The 22,381-nt window shown below is 36.6% G+C and overlaps 1 protein-coding gene across 1 annotated transcript; it reads right to left on the bottom strand.

Annotated features, from left to right (window-relative positions):
- Positions 1-1,266: 1,266 nt before the first annotated feature.
- LOC145681287 (uncharacterized) lies at positions 1,267-6,336 on the bottom strand. The gene is made up of 2 exons (XM_081752917.1): positions 1,485-6,336; positions 1,267-1,385 (listed from the first exon to the last, which is right to left on the bottom strand). Exon 1 carries the CDS (start codon positions 5,656-5,658, stop codon positions 1,756-1,758), a length of 3,903 nt encoding a protein of 1,300 aa, XP_081609043.1. The 5' UTR covers positions 5,659-6,336; the 3' UTR covers positions 1,267-1,385; positions 1,485-1,755.
- Between the last annotated feature and the right edge of the window lie 16,045 nt (positions 6,337-22,381).

The raw sequence follows: 22,381 nt of genomic DNA on the forward strand, positions 1-22,381 counted from the left end.
GTTACATGATCTTAGACCCGCTACACGCTGAACAGGTCACATGGTATGACGTCATGTTTTACCCTTGCGGGGAAATCCATCACTAATTCGTTTCCTTTTACGGGTAAGATGAGTGCTTTGGTACCTTGATTCTGATTGGATGATAGAGATCACGTGATTTTAGGTCCTAGGATTTTGAAATTAGGGTGTCCTTTCTGATGTATACTTTGGTATCTCGATTCTGATTGGTTGATAGAGGTCACATGATTTTAGACCCATCACACGGTGAACAGATTACATGGGAAAACCCCTCACTCATTTGTTTCCTTTTACAGGTAAGATGAATGTTTTGGTACCTCAATTTTGATTGGAGGATAGAAGTCACATAATCTTACCCTCACCCCAATGCTAGACATTCAGAGTGGTATGACAGTGATCACCCTCGACCTGGATTTTTTTTAATGGTTATCCTTTTTGGTACCTTAAAGTTCCCGTGGAGGGTTCAACCCATCCTTAAATAACCCTTTTATGGTATGATATTGTACTGAAGTTTACATTAAATATTATCGTTCTCTCTTTGACAGATAAGATGATTCTTACCTTGATGGAGATCCTGTCCTTGAATTAGTAGCCTATGTCTCTGGAAGTAACAATGGTGAAAGAGGGGTGTTGCTTGTAGATTTCTTATAACACATTGTTGTGAGTTTAAGCGATTTATTGCTCAGTAAGCGCTTCATTAATGGAAACAGTGTTGCCAGATTTTTCTTACCTAAACTGCTCCGATTCTTTTCGAAACGGTTCCGCAGAGTGCAAGAAATTTTAAACTAAAAAATTTTTTCGAACTAAAAAAATTTCAAAACTAAAAATTTTCGAACCAAAAAAAAAAAGTTTGTTACTAAAAATTTTGAAACAAAAAAGTTTCAAACAAAAAATTTTCGAACAAAAAAAATTTTGAAACAAAAATTACAAATAAATTTCAAACTAAAAAAATTAAACAAAAATTTTTCGAACTAAAAATTTAAACAAAAAATTTCGAACCAATTTTAAAAACAAGTTTCGAACTAAAGATGTAAACCACATTTGAAAATTTTCAAATCCAAATTTTTTTCGAACTAAATTAAAAACCAAATTTTGGACACTAAAAAATTCTTTAATTATTTTTTCGAACAAAATCATGTAAACCAAATCTTGAATATATTTTCCACCTTAAATTTTCAAGATTACCATTTATTTGAAAACAAGTGTTCAGGGTTTCAAGAAATAATAAAACATATTTTTTTTCAACTTGTTGTATTTTAACGAAAGGTATGTGGTCTTCCTATACATGTTTATTAACATAATAAATACAGGATCTAGTTAATGAATATGTTGGACGCGTCATCATCTTCGAATGTTGTAGACGTATCCTGGAAAGAAAAAGAAGAAACGATGGATTAATTTAAGAATTTCTTTTTTCTGAAACAATAAAAATGAGTCAATATTGATAAGAGAGAAATAAAACTTACTCGTAAATGATGGATCTGTTTAGGCTCATCTTCCTCCTCGGGTACATTTCATCCACCGATGGATGTTTATGAACTCTTCTGGGTACTGCATTTTTCTTGGTGTTGCTCCTTTATGGTCAAGGTTCCTCCTTCGGTACGAGATGACTACATTTCTTCCACTGATGGTTGTGTTGATGGTTTATGAACTCTTGTGGGTACTTCATTTTCTTCTTGGTGTTGCTGCTTTGTGGTTAAGGAAGGGAAAGGAAAAGGAAAAAAAGAAATGGCGGCCTTATTGGGTATTTACAGTTTTTTCTTCTTCATCTTCTTTTTCCAGTTCCATCTTCTGTTTTTTAACGTACCCGTACGGAACCGTATCATACGAATTGAATTCTTTAAATCGACGTTTTGTGTACTGGATACTGTACATTTTTTCTTCCTTTCGTGTGACGATGGTATGATCTTTGGTCCTGCATATCTTATGGGGGATAGTGATGGTGACTTGTCCACGGCATTGATTTGTAATCATTTCTTTTAGCGTATTGAAATTTAATTGTTGTCCTGCATTGTAATTTAATGTAAATCCTCTAATTTTGCATATGTAACTGGTGACGTTGGTATCCGGATTGTATATTTCTAGACTGTAATTTTTTGGTCCTCCACTGACAAATGTTTTGATGTATGCTCGTGATCCGTAAGACTCCATCTCATTCGATAAGCATCCCAAGTACGTTGAAGGTTCAATGGTTGGCTCCCCGGGCTTCTCCGTAAATATCACAGAATCCGTGTCGAAATATAAAACACGTTCCTGCAACATTTCCAGGTACTTGTACAGTTCCAGGCGTGCCTGACATGTTGTAAATGCACCTAACACGACATTGGTGTTTCGGTTTTGAACAGGCACATGTTCATTGTACTCCCAGAACGCATACAACATCGTATCATTGATGGGTACAATTTGATGGAGTTTAATGTCGGGGGAAGTGAGTTTTTCATAAAATTCTTCCGGCCGATCAATAATTGTGGTCTGGCTAAAGTTTGATCTTTGGCAAAGCTTTCCCCATAATGAGTTCAAACAGAGCTTAGATAAACTTCTTCGTGCAGGATTATTTTCAATTTTGGACGGATCCAATGCAATACCTTCACGCTCCAGGACGGTTTGTATGAATTTTGATTTGTCTTCTTCGCTGACACAGGAACTAGGCCAGCCAGACGCTTCCATTTTTGATTTTAAAAATGTATTGATATATTCCGTGAACAAGCCACCTGTTTTCGTGATGGGATCATATTGTTCAATGTCATAATCCCAAATTTCAAAAATTTCCACTGGTTGATATCCTAATTCTACTGCTTTCTGTATTTCATATGATACCCATGTTCCAGTGAGGCATCGCTCCTGGTCGTTGTGCGTACACGTTGCTGTAGGGTCTGGGTTCATTTCTTCGGCACACGCAGCACACAGTGGAAAGAGTAGTTTCTTGTTACATCGGTAAGGCAGGAGACCATGATAAAGATGGCGACTTGGTAATATCGTCATTTTGATTAGACCATTGACTTTATTTATTGGTGGTATATTTTCATCACCCTGTAGATAAATTCGTGGATGGCCTACAGGGTATTTAGCACACTTATTTACATAAGGATAAAGCGAGACAATATCGAAATATTTTATTACTTCCCCCGCTTTTTCGTCGACTTGGTGGTACAATTTCACGCAATTGGTCCTTCCTCCAAAAAAACTATCTCTTGGATTTAATGGTCTGCGGTTCATGTACGGGTGATTTTTCAGATACGTCGCCATTGCAGGATTTTGTTTTAAGAACTGATTAAATTCGCACTCCCACATTTCATGTACAATGTAGCCCAATTCACGCAGTCTTGCATTTTTGCGTTGCGTTCGTTCATAACGGAATTCCATGGTGTCTTCTGGATTGTTGTAGATGGGCTGATTACGGCCTGTAGTAAAACATACTTTACACCCGTGGTAAAAGCAGCCGGCATGCTCGTAGATGTGCTCCTCTAACGTCTCAGGATCTTGGTAGTAGCCATCAACATGGAATCCCGCAATAAACACTTCTTTTTGTCGGGCCGCATGTAAGATTTGTTTTCCTTCGGTTTTTTCAATGTAGGCCAGCCATTGCATTGCAGCGATCGATTGGGTACTTCTCCATCGATATCCATGTGCCGGTAGAATTCCTATGGTGTTGGGTTTAAGGAAATTCCGGCGGAATACTAAATTGGAAGCACTGGCAATCGTGATCGTCTCCAAGAAGGGATTCACTTTGGTTTCTGTTTCAAATGACGTCATAAACGAAACGCATGCTTGTCGCAGTACATTGACATCTTGAATACAATACTTGAGAATTTCTTTCTGAAAATCAAACGTGTCATTACGATGATCGTTGTACCACTGCATGAACTTGTTCCTGTCTTCGACGGCCATTTCATTTGCACCATAATACTTCGTTTCTGGAAGTGGTCCAATATACGATTGATTCTCCTTGGTGTTGAAGAAATGCGGGAAGTAGCCTTTGGTTGCGGGTAAATTGAACGCTTTTGACAATTTACTTAATGCCATAGGTAGGAAGTTCAACGAGTCAATGAACGTCAGATTATTCAACGTTAAACTCAGTATCTTGGTCCCATTTAATATGACGTCAGGTCTCCATTGGCATTGTTCTACCATGGTCTTTAGGATAAAATGTCCATCGTATCCCTTCGAGTTATGCGCGACACAGAAAATCCTATTTATATTGGGACGCCGTTCCCGCAAGTACTGGAGAAAATTATAAACTGGATCCTCTCCTTGGAAAATATGCTGGCGCTGACCACACGTACTGCAAGACTGCTGGATATTATTGTTTTCAACACATGCATAACATACTTGTTGTGCAACCAATAAATTTGGAATGTGTACATACGTATTATCGCCAATATTCGTGTCCTGCATAGATTCTATATCATAGAATATCAACAAGGCTTTCTTTGCGTGCATGAGTGAAGGAACACCAGGTTTCAAGCATTGTCGATCAGGAAGCATAAAACATTGATGGGATCCTGGAACAATCTTCTTACAAACATTGCAAAAGATCTCATTGCAATCATGAAGTCGTTGTCCTGTATGCACAAAGGAATATACTCTGTAACATCTAGTACATTGCTTCACCATTTTGCATACAGGTTCCCCTTGATGATATACAATATTACGATGATTGTTAAAACATTGTTCGCCGTAAAATTGCCGATTGCAGTCGTTGCATAATATCGGCGTTTGGTTCTTGTCGCATAGTGGTCTCTGTAGACATTTGGAGCATGTTACAGGACACTTTTTTACATGTTCATTACGTTTACTATATTTTTTATGGCACGCTTCACAGTAGAAATTGGTTGCAAAACAAGCAGTTAAAGATTGAATGATGTCAAAGTGACCAGCCAAACAAATCAAATTTATGGGAGTGCGATTTTCGTCGTTGGGCCCCTCGTACATGATATCACGGCCTGTGAAACTGGTATACACAGTAATTTTATATTCTTTAAGGTATGCCTGGAATTGTCGTATTTCATTTACACTGGCACCATGATCCAAATTGACTCTTGCATTTGCACATAGCGCATCGACTTCTTGATCCACAACATATTTCGATTGACGCTTATACTGCTTATAACGTTGCACATCTACATTCTTGTATGCCTTCAGACCAATAGCAATAACAATGGCGTACGCCAGGCACCTTGAGTCTTGATTTTGTACACGTACAATCCCTCGTTTGCAACGTAACAATTCTTCATTTTGAAGTACTCCTTGCCGCAAACCACCATAGCCACGTGGAATATCCACACGATGAAAATGCACGGTGAATGGTTCGTGCAGGAGAAATGCATTGTTACTTTGTAACACTCTTTCGAATGAGGCCCACATCGTTTCCAGTGTCAAGTTTCGTGCTTGGCGAAAACTCACCCAAAACGGTTTATTCGTGTTACGTGGCGATATTACCGATAAACCAACCATCGCCTCATCGTCGACATTGGCTAACAAATGGTCCAGCATTGCTTGGAAACTGTTATGTACATACTGTATGATATCGGTTCCTACGGGCGGTGCGTTGAATTGAATTTCGAGCATTCTGCCTTCAATGTTAAATCGTCTATAATGACGAGTGATTTCATTGCGAACAGTAAAACCCGATTCGGCCATGGTTAATGAAAGGAGAAAACAAACAAACAGGTACAATTACGGTAAAACAAATGTGTAAGGGAAAAAGGAATTGAGCAGCGTGAATTTACTACAAAAGAAAAGAAGAAAGAAAAATCTTAATCATCTGATAAACAGGAAATCATAACGTTTATGATAAATTCTTAATTAAGCAATTCATGTAAAGGTTCTGAGTTTGATTCCTGGCGGTGACGTTCAGAATCTCATTATGAAAGCACACGTACTAGAAATCAAAGTTTTTTTTTTTTTTTTTAAATAATTATGTTACTGAAATGAGTGTTTTATTGCTGTCAAACTCGAGAGCACTACATCAGCATTTAACTGACCTACCATTCTATAGTGATAAAAAGAATGCATGAAATGAATGAATGTTTCATCAGTGCTGAGATGTGACAAAGTACGCGTCAGCATTTTTTTTTCCACTCACAACGACCTTTAAATGATGCGTTTGCAAGTTGAAGAGACTCATCGAACATTAACGATACACATACGTAATTGTCGAAACAAAATCTGTATAGCGTATTTTTTTTATTATTATTGTGACTAAGCGGTTAGCGTACATGGTTCGGACGTGGAAGTCCCTGGTTCAAGCCTCGGTGGGTTTGCTTTTCCACGTCGGGGCATGTCAAGCCTTTTCTGTAATTTAATATTCTCACGCGTTATCATACATTCTTTTCAAAACTAAGCTAAATGGCTGACGTACACCTCATAATACATAAACGTACATAAATCGTCTATAATGACGAGTGATTTCATTGCGAACAGTAAAACCCGATTGGACCATGATTAAAAAATGAAAACAACAAACAGGTACGGTAAAACAAATATGTAATGGGAAAAAAGGAATTGAGCAGCGTGAATTTGAGTTGATTTTTGATTTTTTAGTTTAGCGTCCCTTTCAGCAGCGAGGCTATATGAGACGTGGACCTACTGATTAACGTGGAATCCGAACCACATGAGCTCCCCGCCGGGAATCGAACCCTGGTCTCCCACGCCAAAGGTACGTATGCTAACTGCTTAGCCCAGGAAATCATAACATTCATGATAAATAATTAACTAAGCAATTCATGTAAAGGTCCTGAGTTTGATTCCCTGGCGGTGACGTTCAGAATCTCATTATGAAAGCACATGTACTAGAAATCAAAGTTTTTTTAAATAATTATGTTACTGAAATGTGTGTTTTATTGCTGTAGCATGTAACTGACCTACCATTCTATAGTGATAAAAAAAAGAATGCATGAATGAATGAATGTTTCAACAGTACTGGGATGTGATAAAGTACGCGTAAGCATTTTTTCCCACTCACAACGACCTTTAAATGATGCGTTTGCAAGTTGAAGAGATTCACCAACCGTTAACGTAACACATACGTAATTGTCAAAACAAAATCTGTATAGCGTAAATCTTTTTAACCACATATTCATGCACTCGTGGCTAAGTGGTTAGCGTACATGCTTCTAACGTGGAAGGTCCTGGTTCAATCCTCGGTGGGTTTGCTTTCCCACATCGGATCGCTGTCAAGTCTTTTCTGAAATTTAATATTCTCATGCGTTATCATACATTCTTTTCAAAACTAAGCTAAATGGTTGACGTACACGCCTCTGGCCTTGGTTCAATCCCGGGGCGGTTGCTCGAATATCACGTTAAGCTGAAGGGGTCGCTAATGCTTTTAAAGGGAATCGAACCATATTATTCTCAGACATAGTTTCTAAAATTTTCTAATGCATTCTTTTCAAAACTAAGCGCACACATTTTTCTGGCCATGGTTCAATTCCCGACGGGAGTTCACATTCAACATTAAGCTGAAGGGACGCTAAACCATATCATTTATCGTGCTTACTTTTAATGTGTGGAGGTTCCTGATTCGTACTCCCACTTTCCCATTCCACTAATTTCTTCATAGTCTAAATATTTCGTACTAAAAGTAAAACAGTGTATTCGTGATCCGCCCACAAATATGAAATAAAAATGATTTTCGAATCTTGGGTGACAAATAAAATCTCACTGAACTTACCTCAATTCAATGAATAAAAAGTCGGTGCAATGAAGCTTAAATGAAAACACTTTTAAAAGGAGATCTTCTTCACTCGCTAGTTGAGAGCGATGTAGGATTTGAAAAATGAAATTTAGATTTTTATTTAGGTCGCTGCGAAAACGATGTCACCGTCAGCCAATCAGAAACGAGGAAATTTATAAAATGACATCACAACGAACCAATCAAAACGCTCGCTGCTTTTGTCATGAATCACGAACCAAAACGATGTGTAACAATCGATCGTGACGTCATTCACGTTTCTCAATAGTTACAACATCTAGTATCGCAATTTCGATGCCAATTCCCTTCTGCCAGGATCATGTCACTACCTGTCGTAACTGTGACGACATTTCATTTTCCTCATATTCCACACGTGAATGTCAATGTTTGCTTTTTTTCCATGAATCATGCTGACACGTTCGTAGTAAAACAAAAAGTAATGCGATCCGTTGACGTTTGCATTTTTTCAATCATATGTGCTTCTATGTCGTCACACAAAGAAGTCTATCAGCATTTTATTTTAATCCACGAACGGAAGCGTTACACTGTCAGATTTATTTTCTTAAAGTGTATGTGTATCCTTTTCAAGGACCATGGTTCGAAACCCACCAAGCATAATTAAATCCGAATTCATTCATAGCTAAGCGGTTAGCATACACATCTTTGGTTTGAAAGACCTGAGTTCGATTCCTGGAGAAACATTTCTTAGGATTTTTCTAAAACTTGTTTCAATTTCTAGTTCGAAAATTTTAAAAGTTTAGTTCGATAAAAAGTTTGATTTGAGAAGTGTTACACTGTCAGATTTATTTTCTTAAAGTATATGTGTATCCTTTTCAAGGACCATGGTTCGAAACCCACCAAGATCGATTAAAACCGAATTCATTTAAGCGGTTAGCATACACATCTTTGGTTTGAAAGACCTGAGTTCGATTCCTGAAAAAAACATTTCTTAGGATTTTTTCTTAAACTTGGTTTAAATTTCTAGTTCGAAAATTTTAAAAGTTTAGTTCGATAAAAAGTTTGATTTGAAAATTTTTAGATGTGATTTACATCTTTAGTTCGAAACTTTTGTTTTTAAAAATGTTTTAGTTTGACAAAATTTTGTTTCAATTTTTTTAGTTCGAAATTTTTTTTTTTGGGTTCGAAAATTTTTTGTTTGAAACTTTTTTGTTTCAAAATTTTTTAGTTCGAAATTTTTTTTTGGGTTCGAAAATTTTTTGTTTGAAACTTTTTTGTTTCAAAATTTTTTGTTTGAAAATTTTTGTTTAAAATTTTTTTAGTTTTGAATTTTTTTAGTTCGAAAAATTTTTTAGTTTAAAATTTCTTGTACTCTGCGGAACCGTTTCGAAAAGAATCGGAGCAGTTTAGATAAGAAAAATCTGGCAACACTGTTTCCATTAATGAAGCGCTTACTGAGCAATAAATCACTTAAACTCACAACAATGTGTTATAAGAAATCTACAAGCGACACCCCTCTTTCACCATTGTTACTTCCAGAGACATAGGCTACTAATTCAAGGACAGGATCTCCATCAAGGTAAAAAAGCTGGTAATCATCTTATCTACCAAAGAGAACGATAATATTTAAGGTAAACTTCAGTACAATATCATGATACCTAAAAAAGGATTATTTAAGGATGTGGTTGAACCCTCCATGGGAACTTTAAGGTACCAAAAAGGGGAACTAAATTCTAAAATCCAGGATCACCGACATATCGCTCTATATTTCACTCATGGGCTGTGGGGGGTGCTAAGATCATGTGACTTCTATCAACCAATCAAAATTGATGTACCAAAACATTGATCTTACCCATAAAAGGAAACAAATGAGTGAGGGGTTTTCCCATGTAATCTGTTCACCGTGTGATGGGTCTAAAATCATGTGACCTCTATCAACCAATCAGAATCGAGATACCAAAGTATACATCAGAAAGGACACCCTAATTTCAAAATCCTAGGACCTAAAATCACGTGATCTCTATCATCCAATCAGAATCAAGGTACCAAAGCACTCATCTTACCCGTAAAAGGAAACGAATTAGTGATGGATTTCCCCGCAAGGGTAAAACATGACGTCATACCATGTGACCTGTTCAGCGTGTAGCGGGTCTAAGATCATGTAACCTCTATCAGCCAATCAGAATCGAGGTACCAAAGTACTCATCAAAGAGGATACCCAAATTTCAAAACCCAGGGTCTAAGATCATGTGACCGCTATCAACCAATCAAATTCAAGGTACCAAACCACTCATCTTACCCATAAAAGGGAACGAATTTTAAAAAATCCCTGAGCCTAAGATCACGTGACCTCTATCAGCCAATCATAAACACTCATCTTACCCGTAAAAGGGAACGAATTTCAAATATCGCAGGGTCTAAGATCACGTGACAGCTGTCAACCAATCAGAATCACACATCTTACCCGTAAAAGGGAACAAATTTCAAAAATCCCGGTCATAAAAGAGAATGAGGGATTTCCCCGCAGGGTGACTCATGACGTCATACCACGTGACCTGAAAGTTTGAGTTTCCCGCGTGGGCGGGGCCTAACGTCACGTGACCTCTCTCAGCCAATCAGAATCGAGGTACCAAAGCATTCATCTTAGCCGTAAAAGGGAACGAAGTTCAAATATCCTGGTCGTAAAAGAGAGTGAGGATGAGTCATTCGGCCATACGTCGGGGACTACTACTACTTCAAACCTGGACAAATACAAACAAGTTACGTAACTGGTTTTACCTTTCTTTTGTTTCCAATCGAAGTTGATCCAATGAGAAGAAAACAAGTCGACCAAATCTACTATTGTTCGCTAGGCACAATTATTAAAAATCATAAGAAAGAAGTATAACTAAAATTTACCTCAAAAGGGGCTAAATTAGAAAACAGAAATATGCGTGCATACCCAGACGCTCAAAGAAGAAAGCTTGAGGATTAATCTGCCACATAGTAAATTCATGGAAAGTAGACTACAATTTGTCAATGAGATTGGTTATGATACTGATATATAATACTACATGAAGAATGTTTAAAGATTGTACGAGTCTGGGGGGGCAGTCTAGGTGGCAGTCAGGGGGGCAGAAGTAGCTACTAGGGGGGCGCTCGCCCCCTTTGCCCCCCTCTGGCGTCATCACTGTATTGTTATGTTTACTTTTTGAACTTAAGCACTTTCTGTACTTTTTGGTGGCATCTTTTACTTTCCCTTTCTGTATATATGTACCTGTAAGGCGCACACAAATGATAGAAAAAATTTATTCGAGCAAAGCACATCTCTTTACAATGAATTAAGTAGAAAGTTCATTAAATATGAGAGAAACTAGTTGCAAAAAAAAATATCAATAAATAGATCAAGATATTTAGAATATTTGATGTATAATAAATATACATTATACACGATTAAAGTAAAATAATCATTGAAATTAACAATAAAGCATAATTTAAAAAAAATAATTAAACAAGAAATAAAGCATAATGTGGGTTGCTCTAACAATTAAGTTGTATGAAGACGAGAAGAAAACGAAAGCTGATTCCTTAACGAATTTCGTTGATCTTCTTTGTGTCTACAAAAACGCATTCCTAGAAACCTACAAGCTAGGTATCATCTCTGTGATTATATCAGTTTCTAGTGCTACATGTGAAAGGTCATTCTCTTCTTTGAAAAGATTAAAGACTTGTATACCCAAGTCAATGACTCATGATAGGTTGAAAAACTTAGTGTTACTTTATATTGAGAAGAAAATTGCTAAATCGTTAGATCTTTAACAAGTTGTGGATATGTTTGCTGCTGCCCACACGAATAGAAAGATCCTCTTCAAGTAGAGGCATGAACCTAAAAGTTATTTTCTTTACCTGTAAAAGTGTATTTGCTTCCACTTAAGTCAACCAGCTACACATATTTTAAACGCCATGATTAAATAACTATTTACTTATATTAGAAATCAATTGCATTAATGAATCCTAGTTGTTTGAGGTACTAAATTCTTATATTTTCACTGTTTTCCAAAGAGTAAAATCATGAACAATAAAGATGGAAACATTCACCTTGAATACACACACACACACACGCACACACACACACACACATATATATATATATATATATATATATATATATATATATATATATATATATATATATATATATATATATATATTGGAGATTTCCCCCTCAAAATCCTCTTGGGCCCTTCATTGCCCCCCCCCCCCCTGAAAAAACTCTAGCTACGCTACTGGACACCATGCACCAGAGATGAATTCTCTACCACTGAGCCACCGCGGCCCTGCTTGGGCTTGGTCGTCCATATCCAATCTCTCTTTTGGCGTTGCTTAAACAACTTCTAGTTTTGTTCTAAATCCAGACTCCATATTGGCGTAGATATTAATATTACAGTCGATTGGTAAAATCAATCTTTTACATTTAAAAATTAAAGTACACACAAGTACAAAAATAAGCATTTATCATAAAAACACTAGCTGCAAGTGTTCAAAATAGATTTATGGTTTCTATAAAATCAATTGAAAATTGCTATTTTTAATTAGGCAGCTAGTGAAAAACAGCAGCTTTCGACTCCAGCCGAGTTTAAACTCAACCTAAACTCAGTTGACCAAAGTGAACTGACCCGACTGACCCGACCCGACAACCCGACTGACCCGACCCGAGCTGACCCGATTGACCCGACCCGACAACCCGACCCGAGCTGACCCGATTGACCCGACCCGACAACCCGACCCGAGTTGACCCGATTGACCCGACCCGAGCTGACCCGACAACCCGACCCGAATAAACCGACCCGAGTTGACCCGACAACCCGACCCGAGCTGACCCGACCGACCCGACCCGTTTGAGAGCACTGCTTAAGATGGATGTCGCAGACAAAGGAATACAGAGTAGAAACTGGATCCTGTTGGTTAAGGACAGAAGTCACTGGAGAGATTTTGTGAACGCGGCACTGAACCTCCGGGTTCCACAGGCCATAAGGATTCTGATCATTTCCAAATGAAATTAAGGGGGGGGGATCAAGGCATAAAATTTATACATAAATTTACCAAACGAAATGAGAAAAGTCTTCCAAGAATCAAGATAAGACAAGAATACCTTGTTTCTCGTTTCATGAGCTATGTCACTTGGAGATAGGATACCGTCAGCGGCCATGACCTCATCCCTGTTTTAATTTTAATATCAATTAATACATAGATAAAGCAACATAAAGATTCCGTCTTTGCGACAATGAATATTCAAGGTTTCATTCACATAGTTAGCTATGAAAAAAGTATATATTTTTTTCACGACGGGATATTTCACCCTTTTCCTCTCATTGGAAGGCAGGACAAATTTACGAGAATAATTCCTCTTGTCATCTTCCCCACAGGGCTTTTTTCGCCAAGCACATGAATTGAGAGAAGAGAGAGAGAGAGAGAGAGAGAGAGATTCTGTGTTTTATTTTAAGAGCTCCGCCATCGCCTGTTCCGAACAAGGCAATTAATTAAAAATCCACTAGATGTCCACCACTCGAAGGGGAAATCATAAATTTCAAGAAGTGAATTATCCAATAAACATTTCTGAAAAGGTTAAAAACTTCGAAAGGGGAAAAACAGTTAAATGAAACCTCAAAAGATGGCCAGTTTATCAGTTTTTATTAGTTGCTGTAACTACATGCTACAAATATTTAACTAACAAACAAAAGGAATTTTAAAATTACGATTTTTTTAAAAAAAAGTGAGTTTAAAGAAATAAAATAAAATGAAAACAGAACAGTTATTGTAAAAAGTGCTGTATAAATGATAATTCGCACAGAAAATTTATTGCAATATGGCGAACTTGTACTCGATTTCCACTATTAATTGTGGATTTAAATTTTCAAACTGATTCTGAAATCTTTCTATTCCTTTTGTATTCTTTGTTGAGAGGTTTCGTGTATATTTTTTTTAACATGGTAGTATTATTCTTCTAAAAATCTGTTGATAGCAAATGGCGTGGGTCAATGAAAACGACCTATGACCCATCAAAACCCATCATCATCAACTCTGACCCATTATCCACGCTCTCCTCTCCACTGACTAAAGAATTTACACTTGTAATCAGTGCCGGTCTGGCTAGGTCGGCTGCTCGGCAATCGCCGAGGGCCCAAAGGGCCCGAGAGCCCTTAGGAGGCCCCGGACGCATAGGAAAATAAATATTTAAAACTTAAAAAATAAATTAATTATCAGATGTTTAGAATACAAAAACAGAATTAACTACTGATAATTTTAAAACACAACAACATAGTTTAATGTAATGCTTGAAAACCATTTAAAAATCAGCCAGTACCAGATTTACACATAACAAGCTATAGCTTAAGGCGCCACTCTTGTAGGGGCCCCCAAAATATTAAAAATGTAAGTTGGATATAATGACATTTTTTCCTATCTAACTTTAATTTTCAGTTCACAGTTCATACGGTATCTTCTCTAATAACATTACCTAGATACAGTACCGAAAACTACTTATTTGTTATACTATTTCCCTTCGGACTTTTTAGTTGCCACACTTTCCTTTGTGACAGTTTTCATAGATTTATTGTTCCTTTCTTTTCGTATTTTTCACAGGTTTTCCTAAAATTCTCTAACATTAACATTGTATTAATTCCCGACAAAAACGAGTGAAATAGTTTACTAAACATTCTTTTTATACAACGTCTTACAGATATTACACTTTTTATTGGTAGACAAGGGCTTGCTTACAGGGGCAATAAAGAAGCGTCATTCTATCTCGGAAACGAGGGAAATCATGGCAATTTTCTCGAATTAGTCTTACTTATTGTGGAATACGATGTCATATTGTGAACCCATGTAAATCAGTGTATTGAGAATAGTAAGAAAAAAAGAGCTGCTGATTTGAAAAGAAAAAAGAAGGTAAAAAGAGATTGACACAAGTTGGAAGAGGATCTCTAATTACTTTTCTGTCTAAATCTTTCATAAATAAGATGATAAGAGTAATAGGATCCTTGGGGCAAAATATGATTATTAAGAATTTAAAAGACAGCATAATTTATAGTGTCATGATAGATACTACTCAAGATAACAGTGATGGACCAAGTAGCCGTTTGTGTTCGTTATGTTCTACATGGTAAAATCTATGAAAGAATTCTTGATTTAACTATAGTAGAAGATACCTCTGGCGAAGCACTATTTGAACAATTACGATCATCACTTGAAAAGTTAAATATGCCTTTTTCAAATATGGTTGCATGCTCTTTTGATGGAGCCAGTAATATGAAAAGGTGCTACAATGGTCTTCAAGCACATTTGAAGAAGGTAAACCCAAAAATCATATACACTCATTGCATGGGACACGTTCTCAATTTAGTTATAGCAGATTCTACTGTAAAGTGTCTCCAAGCAGAATATTTATTCGGGTTTGTGGAAGAATCCGCTTGCTGTCTAAGGAATTCATACAAGAGAATGATCGTGTGGGAGAAATTTACAAAGAAACATCATTCTGGGTGGGCAAAGCTACATCGATTAAAAAAAAGATAGGTGCTACTAGGTGGTAGAGCAAACACAAAGCTCTATCATCCATAATAGATTTATATTATGATAATGTTGAATCTTCTAAATTCGTTACATTTTTGTCAGTATTGTTAGATAAGTATGTCAACAGGCAATTTCGATTGCAAAACAAAATTCACAGTGCGTTCCCTTCTAGGACAGTGGTGCAAATTCGAAAATTTGTTTCTAGCTGTAGTCATGCTAGACATATTTTCAGTCACTTCTCCTGTGTCCATCTTTCTCCAAAGCAAGTCTTTAGACTATGCAAAGGCCTGGCAGTCGGTAGATGCATTATTACACGAAATTAGAAGAAAAAGAAGTGACAAAAATCTTAAAAAATTGCATGACAAATGTAAATCCCTGTTTAAAGATATCAAAACTTATTTTAGGAATGGGGAAATTGATATAGAAGGTGTTTTTCCAGAAAAAAAGAATTGCCAAGGTGAAGAAAATGCCTTGTGAGCAAGTTTCTGACGAGGCTAGAAATACAAAACACTTAACATTCTCGATTGTGCGAGTAAACCTATAGAATAACGATTTGTACCCAACAAGACTCTACTGCTTCATTGTTCCTGGTCAGACCCAAAAAGGTACGAGGATATACAGTAGTTGCAATGGAGGTAGAAGATTTTCCAGATGATTGCTTGCAAACTGTTTCTCAATTAGCAAACGTGAATAGAAGTGAGTTGTTGTTAGAACTGAAACAGTTTGCAAGCCAGTATCGTAATTTGAGTGCAGATTTTAGTGACAAGTCTGAAGAACCAGAAAAGAAAGAAGTGTGTAAATTTGTGAGAATTACAAGTAATGATGGTGATGGTGATTCAGATGAAAGTGTGATATCTGAATATAAAAAGAAAAAGTCTGCAACTCAATGTGGTACTGAAAGGAAATATTTCAGATGTCTCTCATGTGCATTTCCCATTCTCTATGAACTATCGTCACAGTCTGGATTATTTAGTAATTACTGTGTTTAAATACATAATGACCATTCCATCCACTCAGGTGACTTGTGAAAGAGCTTTTTCGAAATTGAAAATTGTAAAAAACAGATATTCTTTAAGCGAGAACTTACTATCTCCTTTAATGTTGATGAATGTTGAGAGAGACTTGTTTATAAATTTGGACAAAAATAAAGTCATTGATGAAATTGCGGTGACAAGCGAAGTGTTGAAAAGAAAATTAATGTATTGATATTCCTGATACTTTGTAATTCCTGTATGTATCTGAGTCATTTTCAATTTTACAATTATGTGCTTTATGATATTGTAATCATTTATTAGTAGTAATCAATAATTTGCTTGTTTGTATTAATATAAATCTAGAATAAGCTTTACTTTGTTAGTGCATACCAATATTTTTGTCTTTTTACAGTTATGTGGTCATATAAATGTAATACACGTTAAAAATTTGTCATTAGTTCTCATAGAATAAAAAAATGTTTATTACTATATGGGTTTCGCATAATTTGCCATATCAAAATATTCCTCTTTCTTTCACTCATAGCCTCATTACATCATATAGTACGATGCTGAACTGACGCCGAAACGTATATCATGATTTATATCTACGTTATATTGCTTATATGTTTTACCTTGTCATTTATTGTAACATACATAGATTTAAAATACTTCAGAAGCTTTTTTTTTTTCATAAACAAACCTTTAATCATTGTTGTAAGTACCGAAGATACGCTGTGAAAAGTTACTCGATCAGGGGGCCCACAACCAATTTTAGCCGAGGGCCCATGATTGCTCCAGACCGGCACTGCTTGTAATAAAACAAGGCTGTGAAATTATCACTAATCGGAGTTTAAATTTCTACGGTTAATCGCTCAAGCACCGCTTTGTTAGAACACTGGTGGATCTCACCTTCACGGTAAAATAAAGTATTTGTTATGGTCCATATTATGATGAATTTCAACTTAAATTATCATATATAATTATTTCCTCATTGAAATACAGATACTTTTCAGTGGAAAATGGGATGAAATCTGAAAATCCCAAATCAAGGTAAAGAATGGCAACGTTAAAAAAAATGTGAATTTCGACTGTCTCGAAAGCCAAGTAGTAAGTAAGCCCTATCCCTAATATTACAATTACAAATATGAATATCCAAAATTCCTGAAGTTCTTTTTTCAGTTAGATGTAATCATCTCAGATAAATAAATAGAAACAAATGAAAAACGAAGAAAAAATGGAAGCCTTGAAAGTGCTGTAAATGATAGACAAATTCACCAGTGTTCAGAAGATATTGTCTGCAATGCACTAACCAGAGTGAGTCGGTGTGTTACGGTAGAGCGTACTGGGTCATGTCCTGTTGACCCACGACCTACTGACACAAATCTTGACTCACTTGACCCACTACCACTCCATTTCTGATTGGTAGGCACCAGGCCCGTATCCAGGGGGGTCTACGGGGGGCCTGCCCCACTAAAATTTTCAGAATAAGCTTGAAAATGAACTTTAATATGGTTGGATCGCCCCCCCCCCTACATTTTTGGGCTGGCAACCAGAGTGGTAGGTACTTCTGCTATTATGCATTCTATATTTTATTGTGTAATATACACAGTAGGAGAGAAGTTTGTTTCACAATGTGTTTTCAGTCTACAGTGTGTTTCAAAATGGGGGTTATAGAGCTTTGTAGTATTTATTACATTTAACATACAATTACAAATAAGAAATCAAATGAAAGAGCAACTCAAACAGTTTTTGCTACAAGTGTTCAATGTGAACACCATTCGTCACACGGCATACATCGAGTCGATAGACGAGTCCTTCCCAAATCTTGATCATGTATTTGGAGTAATAAATGCAACAAATGTTTCAATCCTTTTTCTTAAGTCGAGTAAGTTAACTGACAGCGGAAGCATATACACGTGATCCTTTATGAATCCCCAAAGGTAAAAATTGCATAGCGTCAAATTTAGTGAACGTGAAGGTCACGCGAAACTTGGAAGCCCTTAAACTTTCCGCCAGGATATGGCACAAAACATATTCCGCCTTATGCAGAGTAGTTTTGACATATGATTATCGTCACACTAAAGAGCTGACTACTGCAGAAAACATATGTTAGTCGAACTCTTTAGTATGGCAATAATCATACGTCAAAACGACTCTGCATAAGGCAGATTCAATTTAGGGGAGCTCGTTGCAACTGTGCCATCTCATGGGGATTTGCTGACCCCAGATGCAAACATTATGGGTGTTCAGATCGCCATTTAAGTGAAATGTCGATTCATCACTGAAGACGACACAATCCAGAAAATCTTCATCGTCATGCAGCAACTACTCGCCATCTTTGCTACAAGCGCTTCCAAAAGGCAGAAAGAAGAAACAGTGCATGCGCACGCGTGCGTATGAAACTGTTCGAGTTCTTGTATCATTTTATGTATTATTTATAATTGTAATAAATGCTACAAAGCCTTAAAACCCCTATATTAATTTTGATACACCCTGTATTATCATCATACATATTCTGCCAGTATTGGTAAACCACTTGCCACAAACAGGAGCTTCTCCAGATAACCTCTTTGTCTGCACGTAGAAATTTTCTGTCTGAATACCCTCTGTCGATCGATTAATATATATGTCTCTTTTTTCGAACATTTATTTTTTGTAATCTTGGACAGCCGTCTACAAATCGATATAAATACAACCTAATGTGTATATGCCATTTCTAACTAATACTTCCTGTCTGATGCTTATGTTAACCAATATTAATCAATATTAATTAAATAGACTCTCAATATATATATAGAGTGGTTGCAAATTTAATATCTATTTTTAATTTAGAATATCCTAGAAACTAGCTTTAGTTCTATCTGGCGTGTGACTCTGTTTACTAATGTGAGGTTTACTATTTATGATTTCAGAAGCTGATCCAGTGAAAACCGCAAAATGTCGGGTGTATACAGCGTAAAAGACAGAGCTAAGATTGCCGTCAGGTATGAAGTTTGGAGGTCGATGGCGCAATTGCAGAGATGGTGGAGGCAGATCGAGATAGGAATACAACACGTAACTCTAAGACAATTAAAAAAAAAAAAAAACTATAAGAAATTTATGACAACTGGTAGCTCCGCCAGCCCTCACTACGCAATTCCAGTGAGAGCATGGCTTGATGACAGTTTCCCTGGCAGATGGATCGGCCGCCGGAGACCGACAGAATGGCCCGCACGCAGCCCCAATATAACTCCATGCAACTTCTTCCTTTGGAGTTGGGCTAAAGAACAAGTATACAAGTTAAAACCAATGGATATTAACAGTCTTGAACAAAATATCCGTGAAGTGTTTGCAAATGTTCCAGTTGAGATTGTAAGAAGAGCAATAGATTCTGTTTTCCTAAAAGATTCCAGAAGTGTGTCGAAAATGCGGATGCACATGTTAAACTCTAACTTAATAACCAAAAGGTACATTCTAATAACGTATTTAATGGAAATAAAAATTGTGATAGGTTGTTTACTTTAAAAAAAAAAATCATTGTTACAGATAGGTACCAACTATACAATCACCCTGTATATTTATTTAGGCCATTATAACCTACATTATATCTCAAGACTCTCTAACATATGAATGAAGTGGTAAATATATATTCCTTAATAGTTTAGTTCAATATGTTTACGTATCTCACGTCTAAGTTTCACCAGATCCATAGCTACAACCCATACCATTTCCATTCTTTTGCTGGGAGTGTGTTGAGTTCCTGGTTCCATCCTCAACCAAGTAAGTTTGTGGTGTAAAGCATCGTGTTCGTGGGTTTTCTTGGGGTACTCCCGTTTCCTCCGATATTCTCATTCCACCAAATTTTCACCACCCATTTATCTTAGTCATCTGTCTCAATTAGTCTACAGGGCATAATCGTGGGACGTTGAACTAAAAGAATTATTCTTTTGCTCTTATGTTACGTTCAGATCTTATAGCACTTTCTGTCCAACTGATAAACCAGCTACCAACAGTTATACGCCGGTAGTGTAGAATTCAATTTAAAAAAAAAAAGTGACGACTATAGGAGATTTCCTCAAGTCAAATATACAACAATAAACCCAAAAAATAACTTAGAACACATTAGCAAATACAGGAAGATAATATTAAAGGCGGTTTTCTTCTTAGATAAAGAACAAACATCCTCTGGTAATGGAGTGCTAATAGAAAACAGATGCGAGGTTCCTGTGTTTTGCAAACAGACGCTTCTTAAATCTTTTCGGCCGTGCGAAACGTGGTGCTAAGGAACTTCGGAAAATAAAAACCTCCACAAAATTATCTTTTAGGCTTTTGAAGAAAGAAGAAAACGAACGGAGATAAGAAAATAAACAATGTCACAACAGCTTCTGGCGACACTGAAATGTGACTGTCTGCAGATGATATATTGTTCAATTTTCTTTAAACGGTGGTAAACGCACGGATCACAAATCGAGGTTAATGGCTAAGGGTTTCTGCAAAAGCCGGGTTCAATAAGCATAATTGCAACAAAATGGCGTCCTTCCATGCAGCAATTGCGACTTGTGCAAACTTGTTCTTTTGGCTCTCGGTTCCGATGAGCCAGAGATCAATAATCGAATACAAGGAGGCTTTCTTCTAGAAAATTTTGTTGGCAAAGGGGAACAAAATGTGAGGGGACTGCATTCGGGGACGCTATTTACTAAATGAAGTGACATCGTAATCGCAATTTAGTTTTTCTTACTCTGGGGGAGGGTGATTTCGAAATTTGGGTACCATGCTACGAATGGGGGGATGCTGAATCTCTGATTACATCATCCTTATCCATCCACTCAATCCATATATATATAAACAGTTCTAGGGCACAAACATCGGCCAAAATTATTACGAGCTTTTCTTTTCTACTGCGAAAAATCCCACCTCAAAAATTCAAAATTGTAGTACAATTTTGCATAACAACAATACTGACGAGCCCTCATAACACAGACGCACCCACAGGGAGTCCACCGGGTACAGACCCGGCCCAAAACTTCCTAACTCAACACACATTTGTACATTTTTTCAATAAAACTATACTTGTTTAATAGGAAAATGATTGGTATAGCATGAAAATTAGATCTTACTCTTCATCTGTCCTCTTTCTCTTACTAAAACACTCTTTCATCTGTACTCTTTCTCTGTAGTTCTATCACATTGTTCTGAAAATATAGGTGGAAGTATTTTACAATTATTTATTGTCTTTTTGGGTGTAGAATAATATCCGTTCAATAATATTAGACGTAGTGGCTTGTATAGTATTGTATAAGGATGATCCTGCGGCGAGGACCACCAAATTATATAAAACGACGAGGTCCTCACAGTTCATATATATTTATATAGCTACAAGGCTACGAAAAACCACCATAAAACAATTTACACACTGCATCTAGATACTACCGTTTATTATTGCACGTAACAAATTAAACAAATACACTTCTTAAAAATTATACATGTAGTCTTCCATAAGATGGTTCCAGAAGTATATTTTATTGATATTTTGTTGCTATGACAACGAATCTCTATTTTAGCACAAAACAGCAACGTATATCAACAGCAAAGCAACTATATTTTTATATATCCTTTTTATATAATTCTTCTTCCATTTCTTAAATAGTTTGTGCATTAATTGCAAGTACATTCTGCCCAGAAAAGTGAAATACAAGTATAAAATACAAGCAAAAATATACACGTTTCGTTACAATTGGATCCCCCGAATGCCTGGACCTCTCCCAACAAAAATGTCTGGGTGCGCGTATTCGTTGCACCCATTTTACTTACCTTCTCTTGCTTTTAGTGAGTTCTGATTTAAAACTTCATTGCGGAGAAGATATTTTGAGACCTAGGAAGCGCTATCTTTTTTAGAGTTTGTAAAGTACCTCATGTAAATGACTTCTCAAAAACCGACAAGTCTATACAGTATATGTAGACAGGGTTATTTTGATAAGTGATAAAAAGAATTCACTCTGTAATTTGAAAATGCGAGACATACAGAACTTATGCACTTCATATCTATTGTATTAAGGCGAATAAGTCAAGAATGCCCCATAGAGAAGATAGTACTTTTGACAGGATATAGTAGAAAGATTACGTGTATTCAAATTGGAGATGATGATATTAACTAACTAACTAACTAACTCTATGGCTTATGGAACCCGTAGGTTCAATGCCGCGTTCACAA

This window comes from Thermobia domestica, chromosome 3 (assembly GCF_964235325.1).
Source record: "Thermobia domestica chromosome 3, izTheDome1.hap1.1, whole genome shotgun sequence".
Lineage (NCBI taxonomy): Eukaryota > Metazoa > Arthropoda > Insecta > Zygentoma > Lepismatidae > Thermobia > Thermobia domestica.